This window comes from Lates calcarifer, linkage group LG21 (genome assembly GCF_001640805.2).
Source record: "Lates calcarifer isolate ASB-BC8 linkage group LG21, TLL_Latcal_v3, whole genome shotgun sequence".
NCBI lineage: Eukaryota > Metazoa > Chordata > Actinopteri > Centropomidae > Lates > Lates calcarifer.
In genome coordinates this window covers 22,226,316-22,239,248 of record NC_066853.1, presented here as the reverse complement: position 1 = coordinate 22,239,248, position 12,933 = coordinate 22,226,316, and the positions used below count along the sequence as shown (strand labels likewise).

At 42.0% G+C, this 12,933-nt stretch overlaps 1 protein-coding gene across 1 annotated transcript; it reads left to right on the top strand.

Annotated features, from left to right (window-relative positions):
* The first annotated feature begins 429 nt into the window (after positions 1-429).
* On the top strand, positions 430-8,397 carry LOC108872708 (protein FAM222B). Its single transcript, XM_018660540.2, has 3 exons — positions 430-585; positions 2,212-2,339; positions 2,828-8,397. The coding sequence occupies exons 2-3, from the start codon at positions 2,258-2,260 to the stop codon at positions 4,867-4,869; spliced, it is 2,124 nt and encodes a 707-aa protein (XP_018516056.1). The 5' UTR covers positions 430-585; positions 2,212-2,257; the 3' UTR covers positions 4,870-8,397.
* The last annotated feature ends 4,536 nt before the right edge of the window (positions 8,398-12,933 follow it).

Sequence of the window (12,933 nt, the reverse complement as noted above, 5' to 3'; positions counted from 1 at the left end):
AAAATAGTTATCTAGGCCATTTTATATTCTTAAGATACTCTTATAGAAATTAGAAAACCAATTTCAGAATTAATTCACTTCTGTGAAAATCTGAAAATGTTTGTCTGTTGAAAGAAACTCAGACTTTGTCAGGGGCCCCCTGACCTCTCAGGACCCTAAGCCATCTGTGCTGACAGGGCCCATTCTGCATAAATAAAATTTTTTGATAGTTAAAGTGCATTTTTGGTGCTAATACTTCAAGTAAAATGTTGAATGCATTTGAATGTTTTTAAGTGTAATGGCGTATTTTACAGTGTTTCAGTGCTGGTCTGAGCACTTCTTTCACCACACCCTGCACCCTGGAGCTTTTGATTAATCGTCCCAACTAGGCCTGGTATTAAGGCATTAACATGCAGGCGTTTGCCTATGACGCCTAAATGCAGGATCGGGGTCCTTTCTGTTTGCGCATGCTCGACAAATGTAGCTGCCGTAGCCAGACAGCAGCACGGAGAGCCGAGACACCGGGGAGGGTCTCTGCATTTTAACAACAAAACCAACGTTATATCTCCACAAAATGAAGTTTCCTTACTCATAGATTCGTGAGGAGTAAGTATCATCCTCTTTAATACGAGTGGCGTCGGTATTTTTGGTCAGTGAGGAGCTAAAGTCCGCTGAGCAGCTGGCCTGCTCTCAGCAAGCACAAAGAAGCTCCTTATTTATTGTGGAGCTTGACTCGAGCTAACGCACTCTACGACGTTATTTCACCGTTTTTATCTCCACTAAAGGCGGGCACCGTGGCTCTGCGGTCAGTCCGCTTCGTGTTGTGTCGCTGGAACCGCCCGGCTACATTCATTAAATCGGTACTAACGTTATTTAGCTGGTGAAACTGCAGCAGATTGAGGCTGGATTGTTGGACAGATGCTAACGTTACCCAGCTACAGACTGATAGTTAATCTACATCTGCAGAGGAATAAACGGTTAAATATGTGTTTCACTGAACGCGGACAAAGGTCAGCAAAGGCTTTAGCTGAGGACGGTAAGTGTGACCTGTATTTGTAGTAAAGGTCACATTATTCAGCCTGGATTAATGAGGATCCCTTTTCTGAATCTTGTAGCTAGTTTTGCTTTAATTTAGCTCAGCCAGACGAGCCTCACTGAGTATATGCTTACACGAACATCTCAACAATAAGGTCAGTGCTAAATCCTTTAGAGGTTGCACAACTCTAACAACTTAGCTTTAAATATCTGAACACCGGAGGTGAACCAGTGATGAATCACAGACTGTCTGCAAATCTGTGATGAATCTGCAAAAGGACGTGTGAGTAAACCATAGGGAAATCTAATTACCAAAGAGAACCCCTCCCAACAGAATCCACAGTAGGGCTGCAACTCAATCATTACTTTCATTATGTGAGTAAAATATAAAAAAAGTGAAGGATTTGTTGATCAGTGGAACAATAGCTACACAGCTATTGTGACAAACGGTTAATAATTTCAATCCTTTTTCAAGCCTAAAGTAATCCCCAAGTTCCAGCTTATAAAATGTGATCATATGCTGTCATTTGTGATAGTAAATAGAATATGTTTGAGTTTTGGATTGTTGGTTGGACAAAACAAAGACGTCATGTTGATCTTAAGGAAACTTTAAAGGGCATTTTTCACAATTTCTTGACATGTTATTGATTAATTGGGTTGACAGCCCAGTCTGAGCTGTAATTGGGGGGTTTTTATGTTTACTCACACATCATTTTGCAAATCCATCATTGATTTACTGGCAGTCTATGATTCATCACTGGTTCACTGGTATTTGTGAGTGAAAGTGCTGTCTTAGACGTGTACAGCATTTCTTTGTAGAAGTGGGTATTCAACAAGGCTGCTGGCTTTACCACATTAAAATGTTTTTAGATTCAGAACCAGTTGATTTGGTTCGAACCACAAAAACAACAGAGGAAATTTAGCTTCTTATACTGACACAGCTTCCTGTGAGCTAGCCTGCCATCCTGCTGTGTCTATGTGCTGTTTTGTCGAAGGATCAGACTGCTTTCTCCATTTCATCTCTCCAGTAGATGTACACAGCGAGCATTTACAGAACCGTGATGTCAGTTGATTACAAGCTGCCATTTGCAAAAGGTCAAACTGTACTGGATGTGAAAATAGGTGATAGCAAAGTCATCTCACACCGACGTAAGTGTCTGTCAGCGGCTGACTTGCGCCTGCTCTGTTTCTCCCCAGTATGGTGAGGAGAAGGTGTCCCATGCTGCATTAGTGGAATAGTGACATGCTGGCCTGTCTGCCAGCATCAGGTGACCCTACCATCAGACTTCTCTCCCGCACGCAGATGAACACTGGACTTCAGAAATGTAAGTGCTTTCCTCCACCATGTTATGGTTTTATTGTCTTTTCAAATGAGTGATTTTCTTACTAATGGTCAGCTTTGATGATCCAACAGTGTGTTGATCTTGCAATTTTGTACACTTCAGTTTAATACGTGGTCATTTTACTTTGTTGCCGAAAGAAGTGGCTGTTGTTCCAGCTTTTAAGGGCACTGTGCATTTGATGCAAACATTAATGGAGGCAAAGTGGGTTTTTGTTATCCATGAAATGCCAAGCCAGTTGCAATGACTACACACTGGTTAACGGAGAACTGTAGCAGATATAACTATGCTGTGGTTCACACTGCAGCATATTTCACTCCCACACTGCTTGTAAACAACAAAGTACTATACTGCAAAGTACATTTCAGTATATTATACACTTTAAACTTTGGTATGTATTGTTGTGATGTGTCAGATCCCACTGAGTGTGCTTTGTGAGGCGTTTCTGTTATCTGACTTTCTACACGTTGCAGGGGAAACTACACAGAAGATGAGATCTGCCAGCTATCCAACCCCAGCAGAGTTGGATGCCTATGCTAAGAAAGTTGCCAACAACCCTCTGACCATCCAGATCTTCCCCAACAGTGTCAAAGTACCTCAAAGGAAGCACATTCGACGCACAGTCAACGGGCTTGACACATCCTCGTCCAGCCAGCGCCACAGTCCCTACCCCTCTCAGGTCAGCGCCAGTGGGGGCCTGCTGGCTGTCCTCCGTGCGCCTGCCAAAGGTGTCATCAAAGAGTCAGACGGCAGCCGGGCCCGACAGCTTCATAAGGCCATCATGAACCCTCACAGTGGGCCGTACGCCACTCAAAGCACTTTAAATCTTCCTCAGCCCGCGCCTCACCTACAGGGCCCGTCTCAGCCTGCGGTTCAGGCTGCCCAGAAGCAGGGCATGGTTCACCCACAGGCGCTACAGCAGCAGCAAAGCATGACTCACCCAATGACTTTACAGCAGCCTCAAACTATGCCTCACCCGCAGGCTTTACAACAAAGGAACATGGCTCATTCACAGGCTCTGCAGCGGCAGCAGAGCCTGTCCCAGGTTCAGACTCCACAGCAGCAGAGATTGGCTCATCCACAAGGCATACAGAGGCAGCAGAGTCTGCCTCACACCCAGGCCCTACAGCAACAGCAGAGCCAGTCTTGTCCATCAGTCGTACCACAGCAGCATCTTTCTCACCTTCAGACACTAAAGCATCAGACGGCTCCTCCGCAAGCTTTACTTACACAACAGGGAGTGACTCAGGATCTGCGCCACATATCTGATGGAGCTCAGCTTCCGAGCCTGCAGCACACCCAGGGGCTCGTTGGCTCACAGCCCCTTCCCCAGGCTGTGGGTGCAGGACCCCCTGCCATGTCTAATAGCCTCCAGCAGCCCCCACCAGGGGCGTACGGGCCCCGGAAGCTCCCTGATGCAGATGCCCCACCAAATGTAACTGTATCTACCTCCACCATCCCACTGTCCATGGCAGCCAGCTTGCATCAGAACCGACCCGGTGACCTGAGCAGCATTGTGCACCAAATCAACCAGTTGTGCCAGGCACGGGCTGGCATGGGCACCACCTCAGTCTGTGAGGGCCAGATCGCAAACCCCAGCCCCATCAGCCGCAACCTGCTGATCAACGCCAGCTCAAGGGTGTCCTCTCACCACCCGGCTCTGGGCTCTGTGCCCAGCTGCCTCATGGTGGGACCCCCAGACAAAGCTTCAGCTCAGACTCCCAATGCTGCTCTCCATTCACAGCCCAATATAGCTGCTACTAATAGTATACCTGCCTTTCACACAGACCCCGAGAAGGTACAGCTGCAGCAACAGCAGCAGCTTCAGCACCATTTACATCAGCAGAAACAACAGCAGCAACAGCAGTTGCAGCAGCAGCAGCAACATTTACAACAACTACAGCAGCTGCAGCTGCAGCAGCAGCAGCAACAGCAACAACAACAACGCTCCTGGGCCCAGCATCAGCTGGCCCACATGCAGCAGCCCCCTGAGGGGGCCCATCCCTGCAAAAACCCAAGGATGGAGGCTCCAACTGAGTGTACTTTCCCCTCCCGAAACCTCAACTATCCCCACAAGCTACCAAACACTGCACAGTCCTTTCCTCTAAAACACCCTGCAGAAAAACCTCGACCTTCATCCCCTGTTAACTGCCCAGTAGGTTCTATGCCTTACATTAATAGCCACTACATGCAGCCACCGTGGGGCAGCATTTCAGCCACAGCAGGTAACAATGGATCCGGCCCTCAGGACCTCCCAGTGGCTTTCCAGGGAGGGCAGGCTGCTTCCTCCACAGACCGCATCCCAGGGGCAAAGTACAGGCCAGGGAAAGAGGGGCCTAGCAGTCAATCAAAGTTGATGCAGAATGTGGATTTCTTAGGAGGGGACTTCCAGATGCCCAGCTTTCAGGAGCAGAACTTGGATGTGATGGAGAAGATGCACAGGTCGGCCATGGGCCAAGTTCAGGAGCCCAGCAGTGGCGGAGCTGTCCACACTCATCACCCAGGCTACCGTTAAAGCGCGTGCTTATCCCCTCTTGGTGTTTTGAGTTTTGTCTCAGCCGCTACTTTTAGCTTCTGTGGTTTATTCTTTAAGATCTTGCAAGTGATCAATTACATTTTATTGCTTCAGAGCTTGATTTATAGACCCACCAGGTTGTGATGTTTCAAAGTATTCCTCAGGTCTTAAGCCATGTCGTACCTTTGTTGCAGATGAAGGGTTTTTGAGATTGTTGTCCACAGTTGAGTAGAATTTCTCTTTTCATCACTGGCATGGATGTGCTGCTCTTTGTTCATGTATATATGGCATTCTATAATATTCATTTGCAGCTGAGAATATACTTGCCATATGATTGTCACAGTGCTTCTCTTAGGTTGACATGGAACAACTCAACTTTTTTCAGCATTTGTGGCCTTACAACTGCCCAAAGGCAAGATTTAGGATGTCCTTGTGTATTGTTTTTATTTGCAGTTATTTATCCTTTTAACAGGTTTGTGATCCATTTAAATAAGAAGGTTACATGTATATGCAATTAATAAGACTGTTGATAAGGTGTTTGTCCCAGATGCTCCCTCTTGTAGTTGAGGTGTACACTGTTAAAGGGCCCAAAGTGAGAGCCACGACTCAACTTGGCTTCCAAACTGCGCTGTGAGTGGTCCAGGTAGTTTTTGCATGGGTGATCACAGTGTGTAAAAATGGCTAACTTTCACTGTTGAGCAGAGTTTCAGTTAAAAATGAGACAAACCCAGCACTAGCAAAAACTGTAACATTCTCCATCTCTGAGATTTACTTAGTTTCTCAAGTTGCAACTAGGTTTCTCTCATGTTTGGAAAGTTTAAAGTGCCCTCTTGTGTGTAATATTTCAATATTTGCTTTTGAAGTAGTTCTTCTTTTTATTACAGTTTTTGTTGTATTTCTGTAGATGGTCCTACTTGAACTGTAGAAATTACGTTTAAATGTTATGGTTAACATTTGGCAAAAGGAGCAGAAACTCCATTAGCCCCTATTTGTCTATAGCTAATGTGAAACAGAATGGCATCCCATTATTATTAAAATGGTTTATGTATGTTAGTATGTGAAAAGCAAATTGATCACTTGCAAGCATGCAAGTACTTCAAATAATGCAAGCTGGGAAAATGCTTCATTTCCCCTCTAACACATTTCCTCACCACTTTACTACTGTAATGCAAGTGAACTGATGTGGTGTGGACATTATCTGTGTGGCTTGTGGTGGGCTGTTCATCTACTAATCACTGGCCTTACCCTGTGTCGTAATTCTGCTACCTATAAAGAAACAAGTTGGAACATTTACTGCAGGTTATGTTTTGCTAGATGTATCTAGCACAAAGCTCTGGACCCATTTCCTCCTCTAGTCCTTTTTTCGGGTTGATGTTGTCCGGGCACATGTTGCTCTGCTATCCTCAAGCCTTCTGGAAAAAGCCTTAAATGTCACAGTAGTTATCCTCTACTTAATACTTACCTTAACTGACTTTCTTTGCCAGGATCCCAACTTAAGTGTGGCTTCATTGTGAGAAGGAGTAAGTTATTTCTTTCTTTTCCCTGAGCTTTGGTTCATTTGGAAACTGTACTGTCAGATCATTGGGCATTGTTAATATGGGTAGGCAGTGGGTATGGATGATATTACTGCAGGTTTTGCAGCTGAAATATTAAGGTAATATTGCTACTCATACCTGTTGATAAATCACCCATCCTACGGTCTCAAATCTTGCCTATCTATCATGAATTTAAGATGATTTTAAGAGTAAAATATGAATAGTATTTAGCAGAATTAATAGGTATGTAGAACAGGGCTGTAGCAGTTATTTTAAAGTATTTGGACTGTGTTTTAGTTGTTATACTTAATAAATATCCTGATATAGTTTCTTAATTTATTTTTTGGACCACTGCATCCTGAAGCCATAGGTGATTTCACATTAGGTGCCATAGGTGACACATATTGACACAGACGGTGTAAACAGATTGTCTGCACTCAGAGGCAAATAAGGGGTTTGCATCTACGCTTTAACCTGATGTCTTTCACAATGCCGAGCATTTTTCCCTCTCTGAATCGTTCTCAGAACACAGTACAGGTCAAAAGAGAGAAAGAATGGCGAGATGATGTGTCATCTTCTGAGAAAGACAGCTGAGATGCAAGCCGTACCTTTTCTGGATTTTGGTCTTCATACTTGATGGCAGTTTATTTTTTTTCCTGGCTCTCATTTTTGATGTGCCTGCCCCTCGAAGCTGCTATTGAATTTAATCTTTACACACACTAGTATGATTTGTGTGTGCGTGTGTGTGACTAATAATGACGTATGGGCTGTATCAGTGAAAATAGGTTCCTATTTATGGGATGGGTGAAGGAAGGGTGAAAATTGCCACCACTCTAATGCTGGTGAATTGGCTAATGGCTGTCTATTCTACCAGCCATATTTGGAGACGATACTAAATACATAATACCTGACCAGTGTTCAAAGTGGTAAAGTGATTTTCAGGAGTCTGTCCCACTGTGGCCTAAAGACAGACACCTTCCAGGCCTGTTTGAGTTTCTTAACTTCAAATCAACAGTCACTGAGTGAAAACACTAAACAATTTGACCTGTCCTGTTAATTTTGAACTGCCTCGTTACAGCCCAACATAGTCAGGTTCTACAGTTTCATATGAAGTGCCTCCACTGGGCTTAGTATGGAGAAACGTGTGAATGGATGCTTGCGACTTGCGTGTGTGTATGTTAAGCTTGGGTACTTGCACACAGGTGTGCACGAAGTTAATCTTTGATGGGGGACCAAGCTACTTAGTGTAACTACTGATACTGTGTCATGGACTGAAGTCCTGAAGTGTGCCACGATTCCTAGACACTGTCGGGATGTGTGAACTGTTTGCTGCTGACTCACTGACCAAAGTGACCAAGCGTCCCTCTCTGTAACCACCCCGGCCAAAAACTTTGGCAAGCTTGTAGTGGGAACTTGTCATGTTCTAACAGTAATAAGCAACAACCTGGTGACATAAAGCAGAGCTGCTGCCCTCATTTGGATGGTTTAAGAAAATCTTGTGAAGTAAAAGTGTAAAGATGTGAACAGAGCATTAAAAAAAAATCTAGAGTGAGTGGTTCCTGTCTGCACAGTACACCCCGATGTTTTTCTCCAAGCAAGATTCAGATATTGTTGTTCTAACCGGAGCTTAATCTGTGTTTTGTGGTTCCATTTCACAATATTATTACCATGTAGAAATCTTGTCACCCACAGTACATGTCAATATGCACTGTAAGAATCTAATCAACGTAAGCACATTGCAGCTCATGTTAGTTGACACAGATGGCAATATTTATTGGGGCCACAGGTATGTAACAACTCTCTCTAGATTTCTTTTTTACTCCAGTTAATGATTATCTTTGATTTTCAAAGATACATCAAGTGAACGGTGGTGGAGGGGGGCTTACTTTCTCTACTTTGTGAAAATGTGATATTCCAGTTTTGCCTAACCTTCAGGAATAAAATGTCTTGCACAAACATTCCCCCTAACCAAAATAAAGTTTGCAAACACAAAGCCTTTATGAGTGACTGTCTTTGTTTTCCACATGTAAAAACAAGCCAAGATGATTTAGGTGCATATTAAAGTAAATGTATAGTGTATTCATTATTTTTCAATTTCAGATATATTAGAATTCAATCAATCACTTAATCAGATTACATTTGTCTCACAAACATGACTTACTGTATTTACAAAATGTTGAATTCAAAATAATAAGGAAGTTAAAGGCATAATTAATTAATAAAGTCTTAAGTCTACCAAAACAGATAAAACACAAAAGTTGCTGTAGTACATTAAAACAAATACAGACTAGAAATAAATGTTTATATTTTAAACCCTGATTATATTTTTGGGGGATTTAAAAAACAAAACATTAGCAGCAATTTACTAAGGCTTACACAATTCTGTATTAATTATAAGGGAAATTTGGATGGTATTTATTGGAGTTGGGGGTGGGGGGGATGGTTAGGAAAGTGGGGAAAAAAGTTAAAAAAAAAAAAAAAAAAAACAATCAATCTCCATCTCAGTTTTCTAGAAGGAGTAACAAAAATTCATTACTAACAAGAAAGCACCTCCAAGTACCTCTATTGTACTTAAGGACTGTAGAGACAGAGAGTATGCTGTGATCATGGCAGATCTGCCAGATGGATGGCTAATGATGATAACAATACTTAAATTTATGTTTTGATTCAGAATAAATGTCAGTATGGTCTGACTGTTTTTTAATGCTTCATTACTGTGATGAATCAAATCAAGTCGACTGATGATTTGCTATTCAGTAAGAAAGAATATTATTACTTGGCAACTAATATTGATCTGAATTGCATTTCTGAATAGCTCTATTATTAGCAATAATGCATGTCTATTGGCTATAGGATTCACAGTCTCATAAAAACATTCTTACATCTATTTACATTAGACACTTTACTGTTTGGAAACCAATGACATAGCAATAATATTGCAAGTCTTTTGGCTACAGTATTCATAATCTTATAAAAATCGTCTTGCATCTATTTACATTAGATACTTTTTTACTGTACTCAAAGGCAAGCATGGTTTTGTGGCAACTAGTTTGGAAGACTGGTGTAACCACAACCATTTACAGCTCAACATCCTAAAGACCAAATAAAATGGTCGTGGATTTTGGGAGGAGGAGGCCTGATCCTGACCCAGAAGCCACTTATGGAAAAGAGGTGGAACTTGGTACCAGCTACAGTTACCTTGGAGTACAGCTGGACAAGAAGTTGGACTTGTCCAGCCACATGGATGCACTTTACAAAAAGGGACAAAGCAGATTATTCTTCTTAAGAAGATTGCGATCCTTCAAGATCTCAGACGAATACATAATACAACAAAAGAAGTTAAGGCTGTTTATCTGGTGTGGCTACAGGGTTAACAAGGTGGTTAGCTGTAGTGCTAACCTTGTAGTCACAGATTTTCAGGTTTAATGTTTCTTTTTCCAATCTCAATCAATCACCAAAACTCTGCCCTGAACAAGAGAAGAATGCATACAATGTCACTTTTATTGTTTCCGTATAATATCCCCACCCCAGACAAGTAAACCCCACCTGCACTCCACCTAGAATCCACTTTCACCCACTGTCAGTAAAGTTAAATAAATGTGAGTAAAGTGAACCTCTGAACCAAGTCACATGTTTTAGTTTCTTTGCAGTCATGCCCTGAATATGCTAAAACTCACAGCTTCCAGGGCTGGTCTGAGTGTAGTTCTCTGCAATATACCTGTGGGCGTTACATTTTTAACAGTACCTTGATTGTTCGTCAGGTGAGGAAAATGCAGTCCAACTAGTACACTGGACACTGTCTGCGGGTGAGCAAAGCCATCATAGCCCTTGGGGTCATCTCTCAGTTGGACTCTGACCTGTCTTTCTCTGGTCCCAATGCCATATGTACACCCAAGGCAAGTACTGTCTCTTTACTTAGCCTGGGGTGGTACATATGAACTTTAATGATGTGAAAGTTGTTTTCACTCAGTGACAAAATTTGAAACAGCCTCACGTTGAAACTAGCTCATACACTTCTTCCATGCTGCTGCTGATGTTGAAAGTGATGTTGTAGTAACTACTAGTTGTTTTTTTTTCTGCATGTCCTGCTGTTGGAGGTGAAATGAGATTTCCAAAAACCAAAAGTCCTTGAGCATTCTGAAGACTTAGGATAGTCAGTAAAACAGGTAATTAAAAGTTGTTGGGGTTTTTTTTAAAAGTTAATTAGCTGGTTTACAAGATAAATACCATGCAAACACACATTTTAATATTTTAAAAGACAAACTGCACAACAAAAACTAATAGAGCTCTGGTGGTCTCTAGTGGAGAACAGAGCAAACTGCAGAATTCAGCCCTTCACTGAACATTTGAGCCACAATGGAATTCATTAAGCTTGTAATACACAGTGCATTCATTTGATGATTTTCTCAGTGAATTGAAAAAAAAAAGAAAGATTTCAAAATATATTTCAATAGCGAATAAATAAAGTGAACAAGAAGATACAGCCACTTCACTGACTTTATCTCTATATCATGGTATTAATCCTTACTTTCACTGAAACATAAATCCACTACTACACTTTACCACAACATAACATTATGCATCCTAATACGCTGACCGGCCACTGGACCGCCTTTAACTTTGACAACATGCATTCGCAGTGGAATCATTTCAGTAAGCTCGTGCAATGTCACTACATTTACTTCTGTCCAGAGTTGCATGAATTTTTCGCCAAGATCGTGTGTTGATGATGGGAGACTCCGACCGCTGCTGTTTAAGATCTGGACTCTGTGCTGGCCAATCCATGTGAGAAAATGGTGTGTCATGCTCCCTGAACCACTCTCAAAATTTAAGCATGATGAATCCTAGCATTGTCATCTTGGAATATGCCCATGCCATCAGTGAAGAAAAAATCCATTGATGGAAAAACGGTTATTTGTTATAATCAGGTAGTCAGCTGACCTCATTTTTGAGCACATAATATTGCTGAAGCTAGACCTGACTGGGGATGGGATGATATACGATTTTATCGCCCATCCATCTATGATTTTACAGAGTTGTAACGTTCGCATTTAACCTGGAGAGTTGTCAACCTGTCGCCTCTGTGGCTCTTCCGCACCTGTGCGCTGACGCATTCGCGAGCCGCTCTGCCAAGACAATGGTAGGGGAAACACTGCTGTTGTTGTGTCTGTTACCAGACCTCAAACTGCGCTCAGTGTCGCGCACTGACACAGGTGGGCTACAGCTTCTACTTGGAGACAACCCTCTTGCTATACGTTTGAGTAAAAATACATCTATTCCTTTCCCGTCCGTATGCCATAATTATCTGAATTAATGCAATGATAAATATCTATTTTGTTGAGAACTAATCGTGGCATTTATACTGGGACATGTTCCCCAGTAAAAGGGGTCTGGCGACGCCTCTGATCGTAGTTACGTTCCTTCATCTAATCTTGAATGGCGATAATCATTAGTACCCTTACGAGTGACTTAAGAAAAGCTGTCTAGCTTGCCAACATACAGTCCTGTATTGATTTATATACTGAATTGCCACAAGGTGGTGCCTTCTTGCATCTTTCCAGCCATTCCAAAATACTGTCTGTCGCCATGGCTGAATGCTCGATTTTCCCATTGTATCCTCCGCAAACCAAAGTTAAATTGGATGTGTGGAAATACTATGGATTCCAAAACAAAGGCCTCCAGGTAAGATTGACTAACATTACTGTCAGTTACTTAAGTGTCTTTTTAGTAATACGGCCGTTGACGTTTGTTTAAATGTTTGTTACGTTGTGATGCTGTTGTGGTCGCCGGTGAATTAAGCTAACGTTAGCCAGGTAACGTTAGCTTTATAGCTAAACAGCAAATAGCTCCAGTGTCTCAGACCAGAGTAGAGCTGCGATCTCCGGAGAAATGTCTCCAGTTTACTACAGTTTTTCCTAAACCGTAACATTAATTTGACAACAGCCCATAAGAAACATTTCATATCAATTACAATTTATTGAATTTGACATTTAATTTGTTTTCTCTTTTGGGGTAGCCTATTGTGTTTATTTTCCCTCATTTTTTTGGAGGGGGGGGGTCATGGTTTATATTTACCTAAATGTTGTTTAATTGTTGTTCACTAAAAAATATCTGTGTGTCTTATCTGTGATGCAGTAAAAATGTAAAGGGATTCCAGTGTGTTTTGGGGCCATTTTATGAGTTTAAAGCATATTTTCATGATTATCATGATAATATCATATATCGCTATCATTTTGGTCGGAATAATCGTGACATGAAACCTTCCCATGCCCAGTCCTGACCAACTGGAGCAACTGGATGATAACACTGTCCCCACAGACTTGTACAGTAGGCAGAAAGCATGAAGGATGCATCACTATTAAACGTAATGTGAGTTTGTCAGTTGAATTTTTTTTTTAATGATTTGATTTCACCAAATGTTGAATGGTCTCCAATCATGACCATTCAAGATTTTTTTTTCTGATCACATTTCTCTCTCAAAGATGATGGTCCACCACTGTCCTTCCTGGTTTTAATAACATGTTGGACA